The sequence below is a fragment of the Epinephelus fuscoguttatus genome, linkage group LG21, assembly GCF_011397635.1.
Source record: "Epinephelus fuscoguttatus linkage group LG21, E.fuscoguttatus.final_Chr_v1".
NCBI classification, from domain to species: domain Eukaryota; kingdom Metazoa; phylum Chordata; class Actinopteri; order Perciformes; family Serranidae; genus Epinephelus; species Epinephelus fuscoguttatus.
The window spans coordinates 7,083,035-7,099,902 of record NC_064772.1 but is presented as its reverse complement, the minus strand read 5'-3'; the positions used below and the strand labels follow the sequence as shown (position 1 = coordinate 7,099,902).

General features: G+C 38.3%; 1 protein-coding gene across 7 annotated transcripts in view; it reads left to right on the top strand.

Moving 5' to 3' along the window:
- tnikb (TRAF2 and NCK interacting kinase b) overlaps window positions 1-16,868 on the top strand; it is an 86,007-nt gene that overhangs the window by 9,281 nt on the left and 59,858 nt on the right. For all 7 annotated transcript variants that reach the window (XM_049564613.1, XM_049564610.1, XM_049564611.1 and 4 more), the window contains exons 2-7: window positions 354-419; window positions 13,770-13,826; window positions 14,088-14,213; window positions 15,028-15,138; window positions 15,747-15,837; window positions 16,007-16,137. In XM_049564613.1, the coding sequence (XP_049420570.1) occupies window positions 354-419; window positions 13,770-13,826; window positions 14,088-14,213; window positions 15,028-15,138; window positions 15,747-15,837; window positions 16,007-16,137 (582 nt within the window). The remainder of the gene's footprint in view (window positions 1-353; window positions 420-13,769; window positions 13,827-14,087; window positions 14,214-15,027; window positions 15,139-15,746; window positions 15,838-16,006; window positions 16,138-16,868) is intronic.

Sequence of the window (16,868 nt, the reverse complement as noted above, 5' to 3'; positions counted from 1 at the left end):
ACAGGAAACTAGCTGCTCAACCTGATCTGCATTAATATAGATTTAAACATGGGATGGGCTGTGTGAGAATGAAGAGGGAGCATGGCTGTAAGCTCATAGGTTACTTATTGAAGGAATAATAACAGTGTGGTGATACAGAGAGAGAGAGAGAGAGAGAGAGGCTTTTCACAGGGTAATACCACAGGTATGCAGTGCAGCGTTCGTGTGTGAAGGTCAAATTCCTCACACACAAATTCCTAAATCCATCTTGTGTTCAGTTTAGTCCAGTTTAGTCCAGTCTTTAGTTTTTTTTTGTTTGTTTTTGTTCCCGCCATTTTCTCCTCCTCATTTATCTCTCTTTCTCTCTCTTTTAGGACCCAGCTGGAATCTTTGAGCTGGTAGAACTGGTTGGAAATGGTACCTACGGGCAGGTCTACAAGGTAAGACTTAATTATTTGTGCCACCATGTGTGTGTGTAAAGCTTCTTTCCATGAACAGATGCTAACTTGCAGAGACTTGCCATTTGAATTATTTTAGTGTGGAAGCCATTCCTTTCTTGGGGTTAATTAAGTTAGAGATAAATGGTTTTTGCAGTTTGGAGCAAAAACAAAAGTGAAGAACCTTTATTGTTATATTGAGCACGTTTGCAGGTAATGAGAAGTACCCCATACAAACCCACTACAAAAAAATCCAAACTATCCCTTTGATCCTGGATATGATGAGGTCACTATTTGGCAGGCCAAGACAAAAACTCTGCACTGTTGAGGAAAGCCTCCTTTATGTCTTCTCCACCTGTGAGTGGTTTCCCATGTTTGTAATGCACTCCAAAATGTCATAGCTACCCTCTGCAGCATTTTTTGGAGGTGTACCGGGATTTAAATGAGCTTCTTTGCTTTGTGACACTGCCCAAAAAAGCACATACAGCTCAATTTCCTCTCGCCTGGAACCCACACTTCTTCATCCTCCTAATAGATTCACTCACCATGTCACATGCACATTTGTGTGTTATGATCTCATCTTTGCCAGATGGTTGCTGGCCTGTGTTTGAATGCATGTCACAGGTTGCAGAGTCCTGCTACAGGATCATGATTAGGTTGTAAAACTTGCCATCAGCAGGTTATAAGCACAAGTATTTGCAAACTACTGTCTGGATTATTTTATGATACAATTTAAGTGCATCTCTCCTTGTTTTTAAATGAAGAATTAGCAAGTAAGAATTAATGGAGAAATTATGGACATTTCAGGGATTATATGCTGCGTTTTGGCTTGCAGAGTGTTTGCTGCTCATAAGGAAGTCACTTCATCCTCTCCTCCTCCTCTGACTCCAACAGGAGCTCACAGAAACAACAGTGTAATTTCTGACCAAAACTGAAGTTGGTACTGACTTTCTCTTTTGTCAGGCAGCGGAAGAAGCCCACGCAGACTGTAACAACACAGCAGAGAGGCTGTGTGTGTTCTCTCACTCTGAAAGCAATTAACACACTCACACAATGACACACAACGAGACACACAGAGCTTCAACACATTCATTCTGTCTGCTGGATGTTCAGTATTGATCTGCTCTTTCAACAAGATGACGCCTCTTTTGGCAAAATGATTGATAGAACAACCTGTGGTCGATCACAAAGCATGGTGGGTAAATTAAGACAGAAAATAATAACACACACTGAAAGAAATATGACCTCATCAAGGATGCACTCCTTTATTTTGCTGAAGAAGTAGGCAGATCAATATTTAAGGTATCAGCACTAAAAGTAGTGTCATTACATTTAAATGATGCCTCTGTATCATTTTTATTCCCTCAGAGAGCAGAAAAAAATGTTTGTTGTGATCCTCTGACAATGTGGTAACATCACCTGCTTGTTATGGAGTTTGCTTACTAACCAACTGTATGAGAGAAAGTGCATTCTGCTCTGAAGGCCATTAAAATACCTCCAGAGGAAACAAAACAACACTTTTGAAACACAGTCTCAAGACAAAACACACTTTAACCAGGATAACTGACAAGAATGTAATGCACATAAAGTGGAAACTAACATACTGTGGAAACTTTCCCCATTTTTACTTGAGTAAAAGCAGAAAAATATTAGCATGAAAATATATTAAAGGTCCAGTGTGTAAGATTTAGGGGGATTTCGTGGTGCCAAGTGGTGAGGACTGCAGATTGCAACCAGCTGAAACTTGGAATTCCTTCAGTGTTCAGGAGGTTATTCCTCAGAGCTAGATTATCCACAGAGGTCTCTTCCTCTCCAAACAAACAGACCAGATGATTTAAAGAAGTAAAAACACTGAATAAAGCAGTTCCACATAGAGAAAAAAAAATAAAAAATCAGTGTCCTACCGATGCTCTCGCTGTGGAGGTGCTGCTAACTACAGCGGTCTATGTGAAAATGCAAATGTCCCTTTCCAGAAGTAGTGTTTGGTTTGTCTGTTCTGGGCTACTGTAGAAACATGGCAGTGCAACATGGAAATCTCTGTAGATGAGGACCGGCTCACTATGTAGATATAAATTTCTAAGGTAATGAAAACACAACAATTCTTATTTTCAGGGGATTATACAGTGAAGATATTATATTATGTTCAATTTCTGCCAGTATATCCTCCTAAATCCTACACACTGGACCTTTAAGTAATCCTCAGTCTAATACATTACATCATCATTTATTTGTTGATAATATTCTGTATTCATAATTGGATTCTGAAAAGTAAATAAATTTGTCAGATAAATGTAACGCAGTAAAAAGCATAATATCTTCAGGTACCTGGAAATTGTACTTAAGTACAGTGCTTGAGTAAATGTACTTAGTAACATTTCACCACTGCTGTTAAAACATAATAAAAAACAAATATCAGAGCAAAGGAGAGCAACTCAAGGAGGATTTTAAACTCTTTCAATTTGAACCCTTTTAAAATCAGATGTTTAAAATCTTTTTGCTGCAGAAAGCTTCTCTGTCTTCTTCTCTGTCATCATGTCATGACCTTACATTATCTTACCATACCTTACCTTACGTACCATGCAAATGTGGTATTTTGCTGTAACTATTTCTGTGGTATTTCCCCATAATTTCCACAGGAGATCAATGTTTGCGTAATCCTGTATATATTAATCTAAAATAAGATCCTAACTGTTGGAGGATAAGATCTAAAATCTAAATCTATAATAATCTAAAATAAAAACCATAATAACTAGAACATCAATTATTTTTGCGACAGAAAGCTAAGACTCCTGTCTTTGTGTCGTCATGTTGTATGCTCGTGATCGTCACTACATGTGGTGCAAATCGTGTGGTGACACCAGAGGAATGAATGATGAATAATGACTCAATGCCTTTGCATTCTGCTCACAAAACTATATAATGTAAAAAGTTTAAATAACTTGGAGTGGTAAATATTTTGTTAATGTTTCCAGATTTCAAAAGTTTTGGATAAATATGTTTTGTGTGTATGGTTTTTTTTTTTGTAAAATCAGATGAAAAATATATGCAAATTTTGTAATTTTGTTATGACACAATTTCAGTACTTCCTTCATTTATTATGCTTTATTGACTTACACAACCTTTTAGCTTAGGTTTTACAGATTTTAGGGATATAAAGCATCTGAAGATACTCCAAGAAAATACATCACAAAAAAGGAAAAGTATGAATATAGGCATTGACTGACTGCTGCTCTTGCAAAGTTCGACAACTTAAAAAACTGCATGATTATAACTATACCTCAGGATATTATGTAAATAGTCCACAATCCTGGGATGAAGCCTGTAGTTTAGGAAATACGGTCTTAGAATAAAAAAAATCTGTTAATAACAGAAAAAGATAGAAATCTGTAAAAAGATTTTTGCATGTCAGCTGACCTGCAGTGCACTCAGTGGAAGATTCTTTTGGCTCAGCTACAAATTAATTTGAATGAATTCATTGAAAGTGTCTCCATTTTGCCTATAATTAGCACCAAATGACATCATTTGTTCCAGGAAACTTAATTAGAAATTACAATTACATTTTGTGAAGCTGTGGGCGTCGTAAACCAAAGTATTAACCAATAACTTCTTTTAGGAAATGTGCAGTCTTTAAAAATGGAAACAGTCATGTTAAGGTCAAGTTACTTTTAGTTACTTTCTGAGCTCTGACTGTAACATTTCTTGACCTAGAGCAGGAGAGTTTTTACTCATCCTCCCTGCCAATGTTTTCCAGCTGCATTAGAATGTTTTGTTGCCCTCGGGGTTGCTGGCACCTCCCCTCCTGCCCCCCCTCTTGCCACCCAGGTGTAGTTATCTTTGTCAGTTACAGACAGTGAGCAAGCAATGGGGAAGGAACATTTGAATGATGGTGGAAGACTATCAGTTCTTGGAGAGTGTTATAGCTTGTAAAAGACATTTTACTGCAGCCATTTAGCTGCAGCTGTTATCCAGAAATCTTTTCAGCAGGTAGCATTTTTCACTTTTTCTTGCAAAGCAGCACTTTTGCAGCTCCGAGGAATCAAACCTGTGATCTTTTAATCACACGTGTTTTCTTTGACCTCAGGTGTGTAAAAACTCGAGCTCTGACCAATTAGGAGGCAACGTTAACTGGCTGAGAGTTTCTCCTACATTTGATTAATTGGCGAATCACCATTTACAAAGTGGCGTTTATTCAGTTTGTTGTATTGATTGAAACACTGAGAGGCTCCTGCAACCTGCACACACATCTCTGTCATCCTGTCCAACTGTTCTGGTGCCAGTGTTTATCACAATTACTTTCTATTTACTTACTGTGTTAAACCAACAACCACATTTTTAATGTCATAAACAACAGTTTCTGACTGCTTGGAACAGAAAATATGAGACGTATAATTACTTTTTTTGGACTTTGTGATGATCATAATAACATCAAGTTTATGCTTTTTTGTGCAAGAAGGATGTAGACATGATAACGCTGAGGGTTTGACAGATTTATCTAGTTTTCATTTGTCAAAACTGAACTCTAATTTGATTCCTGTGCTGGAGGCTTTTCTGTGTTAACTGTGAGGCACTGATGTGGTTTAAAAGCCCTTCAGCAACGCCTCCTTCCTCATTCATGTCCCATTTTCATCACATTCCTGGCAGCTGGAAGGCTTTTGATTCTGAATCAGATGCAAACACATGACGTATACAGACGGGTTTGATTTTAGCTCAGGATGTAAATTCACTGCTCTATAAAAGTCAAGTGTATCTGTGCCTCTCTGATGTTCTGATGTCACAGCTTTTTGTTTACTTGGGTTCAGTGTTTTTGCAACATTTTAGAATGATGTTACTCTCTGGGAATATAATATCACCCTTTTATGAGAAAACCTGGTATTTCTTGCAGCAAATGAAGTTTGATTTTTAACACAAAACTGACATTATTCACACACACATATATTTTCCTGTAGTACAACAGTTTCCCCCAAAATAATACTTCACCTGCAAAATGACAATTTGTAATAATTATTCATGGCGTTACCTTGAACCTGTGAAGAAAACTTTTTCTCACATGCCTCCACAGAGAGCGAAGAATCAAAAAAAGGTGAAACTTCTTCATGAATTGGAAAACGGTGACCACGTTCAATAACAGAAAAACTATATATCAAAATGTCTGTTCACAAGCTCTCACACAACTTGTGTATAATAGATTCTCAACTCTCAGTTTTAAAAATTTTATGGCAGCATATTTAAATACTGGCTTGAGCAGTTTGCAGGGCAGAAAGTGTGTTTTTTTTTTTTTTTTTAGTGCTTTGGATCTTTGTGCAGTTGTAACATTAGCACTCAATATTGTTCCTGTTGAATGCTGCTCTACTCTCTGATTTGGGGATGGAGGCCAATTAAAGTGGACCTATTCTGCTCATTTTCAGGTTCAGACTTGTATTTTGGGTTTCTACCAGAAAATGTTTACATGCTCTAACGGTCAAAAAACACTTTATTTTTCTCATACTGTCTGTGCTGGAGCACCTGTATTCACCGTCTGTCCTAGACATTCCAATTTTAGTACTATTCGGACGGGATTAGTTTTACATAGGGATGTGGACTAATGTCGGTTTACCACAGGATGCCTGTAATATAAACGTCCGATTCGCACGGTACAAGAAATCTCCGTAATTCTACCAGAGATGGGAGTGGTGACTTGGTTTGCGCCCTGGTGTCACCTCCCTGTCAGCATGTACATGCTACGTTGCTTCCTGTATGTGTTAGTTAATGATTAGCCCAATATGAAATATTGCTTATGATCAGGATTGTGTGTACACAGCGATTAGCAATATGGATTTAGATTAGGCCTACCTAACACAACCAGAAGTCTCGTGGCTCTGAAAGGTGCTTTCTTCTCGACCTTTTTGATTGGTCTCCCACGTAGGGCTGTGCGATCATTAGAAGAATGTCCACTATCACGTCTGCCGACAACACCGAATGCTTCTTCAAGCACCTCCATCATCGAAAAAACGTGGAAAACTAGTTGTAGTTGTTGTAAACAGGACGTGACGAAATATTTAAATACATTTTTACAGAGGATTGCGTTCACACGGGATTAATATTACCCGAGGTATTTTCTCCAGACGGTTTTACGGAAGGAAAAGGTCACCGTAATTTTTACTGACATCCGTATCCGTAATGATTACAGACATGGCGCGTTCGGGCAAGACCCCTTCCCAAAAAGGCCAGTCTGTTCTGGTTGATCAGTGTGTCCGGGTCTTCTATATCTCGGTGTCTCTGCACCATCGTTGCAGCTGCAGAATGACTGGAACAGAGCATCGTGACACTTTCTACTGCAAAAAATAACCAATAAAAGCTGCTAAACACAACCAGACATGTTCCAGCAGGAATACGATCCAAAATCGTGGAGGAATTGATAACGCCAGTAACCAAGATTACATGTTTCCCTGATGTTAGCGTCTAGCTACATGTAGCACTGCACTTGCAGCTGGGGAATGACTGTGTATAGTGGCACTTTTTCCCCTTATAAGTCACTTATACAATTTCAAAACACAACGGGGCAAAATCTGTAGAAATTAACAACGCCAGCAACCAAGATTGCATGTTTCTCTGACGTTAGCATGTAGCTACATTCAGAGGTGTATGTAATGTTCACACTTGCAGTAGTGTGCCTGTGCCCTATGGAATCTGTCTCGGACTGTCTTGAGAGTAGAAAAATACAAGGGAAACGGAGTATGCACTGAACTTTTTTATCCACCTGCCACTGTGGCTGGTGGATTCCAAAATCTACCAGCCACTTAATAGATTACCAGTGTTTTTTTGTGGCTAGTGAGCAAAGCAAATCTAGCAGCAGAGGTTTTTGCTCACAGAGATTACTATACGATTTCCTCGTTATTTTAAACCTTGGCCATGTTAAATATGAATGCATAACATTGTAACATTAAATATATGTGACAGAAAATAAAGAAATGCATAATAATTCCCCTTTAAAAAGTTGTAGATGTATCTGCAGTTTCCTTGTTCCCATGTGTGCCACGTTCAAAACATTTGCGACAGAGACTTAGAAATGAGAAAGCTTTCAAGGGTTTATGTCCTTGGACAGCAGTTTTATGATTATAGAGTTTGCTGGCAACAATATTTAACCACATCCACTAAATTTGGGCTTTATTAATTCAAACAACAGACTTGTACCAGACAGACCGTTTGTTTTGTTGTCAAGCACCTCTGTACAGTGGAATATATCAGAGTTCCCCAGTCGTAATTACACTTTGGATATCGACATGAGTGCTATTTACAAGTCAAAAGCCTGCAATTACAAAAACTTCTGTGTGACATGAACACAGCAGAACTGTAAGGTGCCATTTTAGCTTGAAACAGCTGCAGCTGAGGAGCTGTATTACTGTAATAATGACATTTTAACATCTGAGTCAATATTTAGCCTGTAGTATTTGCATGGAAGCATTAATGAGGCATTGTTTCAGTACGTATGACGTCTTCAGCACAACACAACATGCAGACACACAAGCCCACACATGATAAAACTTCTGTCAGTACTTTACCAGATTAAGGGGGCAAATATTGGCATTAATTCCTGGGAAAACTGAGGTCTCAGTTCACCTAAAACATTTATCCATGCAAGAAATCAGCATTTAGAGCATGCAAACAGCTACAGGCTCTGTGTACACAGCATATACTGTGATATGTTTCGCTAAAATTTTACATTTTATGGCTACTTCTGCCAATATGCTGCAGTATGCATTCCCATTACAATAATCTATCAACAAAAACTGACCCTGGTTTCCACGTTCTCTTCATTATTACACTGCTGATAGAAACACAGCCTGTATGTTGCCTCTGTCAGCCTGTTTCTGTCTCTGTCTTCATGTGTTGAGGCTTGTGTTCAGGTGAAGAATGTAAGGCTTGTCTGAACGGGTGTGTTTTTACGCCTCAGGCTGCCTCAAAAGGATATTCTGCCCTTTTCTATCTCCTGCCATCCTCCTCCTCACCTGCCACCTCCCTCTGTTCTCGCTCTGTCGCTATCTTTATCTCTCCCTCCCTGCATGTGTGTGTGTATGTGTGTGTGTGTGTGTGTGTATGTTTGTGTGGATACAGGTTTTAATATACAGCTTCCTCATACCATCTTGATTCTGCCATAATCTCTCACACACCGGGAGCTCGGTGTCACCTTTTGGAGATTGTTTGGCCGACCGGTCAGTGTTGGGAGGAAGAGAGATAGCAAAACAAAGAGCCTCGCAGAGACAGTATCTCTTCCTCTCATCTCTGCTGTTTTATCTGCCTTGACTTTTATTGCTTCATCGTGGTGGATCGCTGCCATTCACCCTGTGGTCACAGCAACGCTTCACGCACTTAACCTCAGGTCCAAGATGCAGGTTTACTGAGTTATCTGGATAATAACTTTGCTGAGTAAATCCCAGAATCCCCACAAATCTGGAACATGGGCGGATTTGGAAAGACTTGGTCCTGGTTTTTATCTAGATCACTCAGTAAGCCCTGGAAACAGCTCAGTCAGGTCACTGAAACAGTAAATATCTATATTCTGTAGCTTCTTTCAATTTCTAACCTTTTTTACACTGCTGTTAGGAAGATCTGCCATTACACTGAACCAAACAATGTCAGCATGATGCGATTTTTGATAACATGCTGGCTTTGTGGAAGCAAAAAAAGGCATGATGTTTAAACACAAACCAATCACCAGAATAAATGTTGGCATTGTACATTTTTGCACAGATACCACAGATACGTTACATTTGTTTGTGCATTTGTAAAAACAACTGCTTTTGTTTCACTATCAAGGCAGGAAAATAACTATGTCTTTGTAAAAGAAAACAGCCTCTTTTAGTGGCACTGTCCCAGCAGAAAATGCAGCCATGTCTTGTTAAAAAACAACGGCTTTGCATGGCACCACCTTGATAGGAAGCGCAGTGGTGTCATAGGTAAAAAACAACATTCTCTTTTGAGGTACTATACCGGCAGAAAGTGCAATATGTCTTTTGTGGCATTATCTGGGCAGGAAATGCAGTGTTGTCTTAGTAAAAAACAACTAGTTTTGTTGTTTGTTGGTTTTGAACAGTGGTCTGCAGCTTGGCAGGCATCTCCCCTAGGTGTCACCTGATCCACCATCCCTTCAACCTCCAGATTATAAAGTCAGCTCATATAGTACATCACTTAAGTAACTGTGGTTTGCAGAAACTTATATTTCCATTTTCTTGTGGTGACTGGGCTGGTTAACAGCAGCTTTGACTAAATCCACCCCTTCACACAGACGTCTGTAAGGCTCTGTCACTACCTCTGCTGTCGCCCTATTCTGTGTGTGTACATTTTACACCAAATGTTGAGGCTGAATAGCAGCACAACATTCCTGCCTTGAACGGGCTGTGCAAAATTGGCTTTTGACAGAAGGCTTCTTTCATGAACGATCACCTTATTCAAACCTCCAGAGAATTATCAGCTGAATCTGCAGCTCGTCTCGGCTTCATGGAGCTTTATAGTGAGTTTCAGCTCATTGTTTACCTGTGTGGCTCACACTTTACTGTCCTGGTTCACTCTCACTGCTCTCAAAGCGCTGTTTTCAGAAATAAAGATGAAAAAAGCTGTCGTGCACTTCTAACAACAGACAGACACAGTTAGAGATGAGCTAGTGAACATGGCAAAGCATTAAGCAGCTAAATAGATAGGTATTTCCCCCAGGAGTTGGTGGAGACCAAAAAAAGAGCTTAAAAAGTATTAATGTTTGACATTCATTAGGGTGGACACGAACACAAAGACTCCTGATGAATCATCATGTTGCTCTGTAACTGCTTGATGTGAAAATAAGCAACTGTTTGCTTCAACAAATCAACTTAGAAGATGTTAATGTTGTTTCCACTGACCCCAAGTGGCCAAAAAAAATCTGTTATCGTAGATTTAAACACACTTCTTCCCTGACAGAAATGATGCATAATTGTTGCTGTTATGGACATGCTGACAGTCACGTTTCATTGAGATTAAACAGTGTTTTGTCATCGTAGTACTTGGCAGGAAATGTACACATTTTGTTTACTTATTTCTGTTCTTCTGCCTGACTGAAGGGTTAGCAGCCCTGTCAGATCAGGTAGAGGTTAACTGTTGTTACTCTGCTTCATTTGTTTTTCTGTCTGCATACATTTTACTGATGCAAATGTATAAATGCAGAGTAAGAGACATCTGATGAGTGTTGAGTGAGCATATATCATATTAAATTGACAGTCACCTCATACTTCTACTTGCCCATCGTATATCTGCTGCTGCTGAAGCAACATGACTGACTGAGAGAGAGAGAGAGACACTTAAGACAGAGAAAGGACGAGAGTGAGTCAGTGATATGAAACAGGAAAACAAAGATGAGAGACACACAAAGAGAGAGACAGAAAGATGTGAAAAAGAGAAAAAGAGACTTTCCTTACTCCGAGGTGGTGTTGGCCTGTCAGATACATTCAGTGTCTGATGCAACACTGAGTAACCAAGATGTGTGTGTGTGTGTGTGTGTGTGTGTGTGTGTGTGTGTGTGTGTGTGTGTGTGAGAGAGAGAGAGAATCTGAACAACTCACATGTGAAAGTGACCCAGAGTGTGAAATATCATGGCCTCCTAACACACACACATACAAAAATGCACACAGACACACACGCTGCCGTCACTTTGCCTCTTCCAACCCCCATTTGTTGCCCTCACTAAACAACCTGCCAGGCCTGTTGCTAGGTTACCATGAAGAGATGGTGTGTGTGTGTGTGTGTGTGTGTGTGATGGGGTGGTGGGCTGGTGGTGATGAGGTGGGTACATTTCCACTTTCTCGCTTTAACAGCTGTGATACTGACTTTAGTTGGAGGAGGAGAAGTTAGATTCACTGTTACAGTTTCATCCTCCCCTTCAGTGGTTCCCAGCCTAGGGGTCAAGACCCTTCTAAGGGGCCACGCGTTTAATCTGAGGGGCTGCAAGTTAGGAAAGAAGTTTTTTTTTTCTCTCGCATGTTTCATGTTTAACACCTCTAAAAATCCTTAAGTTAAAACAATCTGCAAAAGGAATTCACTCTTTGGTGGAGCTGAGAGCACACTGAGGGAACATTTCAAGGGGTCATTAGGCAAAAAGGTTGGGAGACACTGCTCCAGTGCTAGAAGACAGTCAGCCTCCCTGTTGACTAATGCTGTGTTGAATGCAAGGCTTTGAGAAAAGATGATTATGATAAAAGTCCTCCTATGATGACATAATTGAGAGAAAATGCCTTGTAATAAAGGGGAAAAGAACTCATATTTAAGGAAAAAGACCTTATAAATAAGAAAAAGACCACAAAAGGATAAGTATCTAATAATTATGGAAAGTATCTCACTGACCTTATAATTAGGAGAACATACCTTATAATTAAGAGAAAAGACCTAATAATATTGGAAAAGATCTTATAGTTATGAGAAAAGTCATCATACTTACAAAACCAGACATGGTAATTAGAAAAACAAGGTTTTAAACTCAGGATACAAGATGTCATAATTGAATGGAAAGGCCTCATGATTAAGAAAAAAAAACCTCATCAAGGTAAAGATCTTATAACTATCAAAAAATTCCTCATACTCATGAAACAAGATGTCATAATTTAGACTAAAAACCTCATAAGGGAAAATATTGTATAATTATGAGAAAATACCCTACAATTAAGAGCAAATTCCTCATAATAAAGAGAAAAAACCTCATAACTGATTTAAAAGATCTTGTGTTTAATGGAAAAGTGTTCATAATTACGAGAAAATGCCTCATTAATGGAAAAGACCTTGTGATTATGGGGAAAATCTTACAATCAAGGGAAAAGTTCTTATAATTTTAAGAAAAAACCTTATGATTAAGGGGAAAATTATCATAATTAAGGTAAAGGTCTCACAATTAAGAGAAAAAATGTCGTGATTAAGGGAAAAGATCTTGTTAATAAGGGAAAGATCTCAGTTTTGAGAAAATAACTCATAATTAAGGCAGAACATGAAGAGGAGGCTCTCATAATTACAAAAAATACAAGAGACCTTTCTTGTTATTATGAGACAGTAAGTCATAATTATGAGATACAGCAGTCATAATATAATTGATTTATATCTTTAGAAAGCACAACCATAAATTTACTTGAATCTTTCCTTTAATGTCAGGAAACTTCCTTAAAGGGAGGATATCTTCATCTGTTGTTACTTTATGAAACCATCTTAAACAAAACCATAAATCTGACTGTTTATTTTGAGTAAAATGAAGGAAATGAGGTCATTTCTTTGGGAGTCGATGCAGCTATGAACTGTCATCTCTGAATTTCTTACACACGTCTCCACAGCGAGTAGCTCATGGAAATACTGCAGGAATGTGGACTGAATAAGAAATCCAGAGATCTCAATTTGGAGTGTTTCAGGTCCAGCGTGGCAAAATAATTTCCTGTCACTGCAGAAATACTTTTTCCATGAGCTTCAGGACTGACTCACCTTACAGTAAAAACCACAGAGTTGTTTGTCCCACAGAAACTGTGATTTGGCCTTAAATCAACACAGATGGGAAACCATTATCTAATTACTTCCATAACTGGAACTATGCAACAACAATCCTATCTTTTAACCTGCTTCAACAATTTAAATTTAAATAACCCAACCAGTCATATGTACATGGTTGATTGATTGATAAGCTGGTAAGATTTGTCATGTCAGGTCATCATGTGGCAGAGAGGTGAGCCCTAATGTCCGATGTAGGTGACGCTGTTTTGTGTCAGGAGTGCACCTGTGAGGTGGTAACCTACAGAGGAACTATTTACTGTTAAACAATTCTTTATATGCTTAGTGGGGACGTCTTAAAATCAATGTAAAACCTCAGTACCTCAAGACAAAAAAACAGAAGAAGCAATAGCAGAAAGATGTGATTTAAAACATTTAAGAACTTATAAAACTTAAAACACAAAACTATTCCAGATGGAAAAACAGGGACATACATGCATAGACACACACAGATCCCATCCTCTACAGGTGATTAAATGTTGTCCTCATCTGTCATATTTAACTCCAGCAGCTGACTAAAATACAGCTTTTATTTCATGACACAGGGATTATTCTTTGGGGAGAAATCAACACTTCTTTATTTTGTATCTCAGGAAATTAATGTTGGTATTGGTATTTAATAAACTGGTTAAAAGTCACCTGGCAGCCTTTGATTATTTGTTTTTTTGTGCTATTTGTCAGCGCTCTTTGCAAGAGAAGTGTCACATTGTCATTGGTGTTAAAGTACAAAATGCATTATGACTGGCACATCAAGCGATGGATTTTTTTTTTTTTTTTTTTTAAATCCTAATCAGTGTCTTTATTATGTCCTTTTTCTTCTGTGTCTTTCAGGGTCGCCATGTCAAAACAGGCCAGCTTGCTGCCATCAAGGTCATGGACGTCACAGGAGTAAGTGACACACAAGCACAGTCTTCCTAAATCTGTGCGTGCCCACACACACCTACAGTGCTTATTTTGTCCTCATTAGACTCTGCTGGAGGGGTTGTTCTTCCTTAATCTGATTTCCTCCAGGATTTTAATGTTTTAGTAAACAGAGTAAAATCCCAGTAAACAGAGATTTGTATTAGCATTGTGTTTTGTGTTTGTGCGCACGCGTGTGTGTGTGTATGTGTGTGTGTGTGTGTGTGTGTGTGTGTGTGTGTGTTTTAGGATGAGGAGGAGGAGATTAAAGCAGAGATCAATATGTTAAAAAAGTATAGCCACCACAGAAACATTGCCACCTACTATGGAGCCTTCATCAAGAAGAACCCTCCAGGGATGGATGACCAGCTTTGGGTACGTGCATTTTATTTGTCTGGAAGTTAAAGAACACACCTTCTTCACATATTCTAAATATGGCTTTTGATCGCAAACTTTTGATGTACAAATCATTCCTATTGTTCTGTGAATTTTGTAATACCAAAGTTGTTTCTGCTTTTATATTCCTTAATATAGGAAATTAGCAAGTTTGAGGTTATCATGATTTTTTAGTTGGTTAAGGTTTTTTTTTTTAATTTGTGCTTTAAATCAGTACTAAGCAGTTTCCTTAATCCTAAAAATACTTATGTTAAGTAAATGTCTGAACCTTAAATCAAAGAGTAACATATTTTTTATTTTGAAATTTTATTCATTGGTTCTTTTTTAATGTTTTTATTTCAATGCATTTTTTTATTTTTAAAAGTTGTTCTATTATGTTCTTGTTATTACTGTCCATTTTTAAAATTTAAAACAGATAAGACTGAGGAGATGGTCCAGAGATACTGGTTTCACCTTTTAAGCAACCAAAATTATTTATTATTTATTATTTATTTATTTTATAATGGCATAAAGCAGAGAAAAGCAGCAGCTCGTCACATTTAAGGAGCACCATTCAGTATTAATGCCTGAGATTTGCCTTAACATATAACTTGATAGCTCAATAATATACGATTTTCGATTAATCGATTTGGCACAGTTATTGTGATAGATGTAAAGTTAAGTATTAAAACCCTGCAGGTTGATTTTCAGAGCATATTGGAAAGAACAGAAACTGCTTGGAAAGTTAAGGAACAATCTAAAAACTAATGGTATAATTTAGAAAATCAATAACAGTGTTTGTGTACGTCTGTAGCTGGTGATGGAGTTCTGTGGGGCCGGCTCGATTACGGATCTGATCAAAAACACTAAAGGGAACTCTCTGAAGGAGGAGTGGATCGCCTATGTCTGCAGAGAGATCCTCAGGGTGAGAATCAAAACTGAAATTAAAATCACTACTAGATATGTGCCAACATTAAAAAAATCTGTTGTAGCTCTTATCCCCAAAAAAAGTAAATGTTTGGTGACACTCTTTTGGTAGAAAACAATTGCAAGCATAAGAGGACTCCAGATGGCTCCCTGAGAAACACCTTGTTTTAATAGTCTGTGTTATTTCAGGTATTTTAACACAATGTGCTCTTAATACAAGATAACTCTTGTAGATTTTATAAAAAGCCTGTTATGAGGACATTTGTGTTCTTCAAAGGAACCATAGAGGGATGTTGAGGAGCCGTTGTATGGCTTTTTATCAGAGGCCATATTGGTTCCTCGAAGAAATTCATAATGACCTGTAGGGTTAATCACCATCATTTTTACTGATCTCATCCATGTTTAACAAATTGGAACTATTTTGGTCTGAAACAAATGCAAACACAAGGGAACCTCAGATGGTTCCCAGAGGAACAGCATATTTACATGTTTACAGTACGTTCTGCTGGTGAAAGGAGGGTAGCAAACTGTGTTTTCATATCATCATATCATAGTGGGATCTGTATAATAGGAAGTAATAGGCATTTTCTTCTTCTCTGCCTCCAGGGTCTGACCCACCTCCACCAGCACAAGGTCATCCACAGAGATATCAAGGGCCAGAATGTGTTGCTGACGGAGAACGCAGAGGTCAAACTAGGTTAGAGGGCACGTGCACACGCACAAAAAAATAACAGTACATACTGTACAAGCAGCTAAAAATACTGTTTAGCAATTATAAATGACACTTTTTTAAAAACAAGTGGTACATTACCATATGATTATATTACTTACACTTTAAGCATTTAATTCTGTGTGTGTGTTTGCAGTGGACTTTGGTGTGAGCGCCCAGCTAGATCGTACAGTGGGACGGAGGAACACGTTTATTGGGACACCGTACTGGATGGCCCCAGAGGTCATTGCCTGCGACGAGAACCCCGATGCCACATATGACTTTAAGGTATACCTGATGAACACAATAATGCTTCACTAACTCTAATCCAACAATATAATATATATTATTCTGAAATGGGCCATTCTGCATAAAGAATACTTTTACCTTTGGTACTTAGATATGTTTTGATGCTTTTACTTGAGTAACAGTTTGAATGCAGGACAGAGCATTTCTTCTATATTCTATCTATGCCAATATACCCCCCTAAATCCTAAACACTGGACCCTAATATTACATTGGGCATATTAAAAAAAATGTAGGTTATTGCCTTCAGGTATTTCTGTCCTCCTTTAGTCACACACTCTGCTACAGCTGGCCTTACTGGTAAAGCACAACAGTGAATTTTCAGGCAACATGCAATACAATACACAGTCATTTCACATGCCATAGAAAAAGAAAAAACATCTAAAATTGTGTACTTATTTGTTAAAAGAAAATAATGTCAGGAGCTTCGATCAGCAGTGAAAACAATAAGCATCTGAGAAAAATACTGTTTTTATGCTTCCATGCTGGCGATAGCCATAACCGGAGCCATTATATTTTTGGATTGTCTGTCCATCTGTCCGTCCCATTCTCGCGATATCTCGAGATGGCCTTGGGGAAATGGCTTAAAATTTGGCACAGATCTCTACTTGAATTCAAGGAAGAATTGATAAGGTTTTGGGGGTCACTGTGACCTTTGACCTATGGCCCTATGACACTCTGAGAGAATTTCTTCTGATTTGAATTTGGTGGTC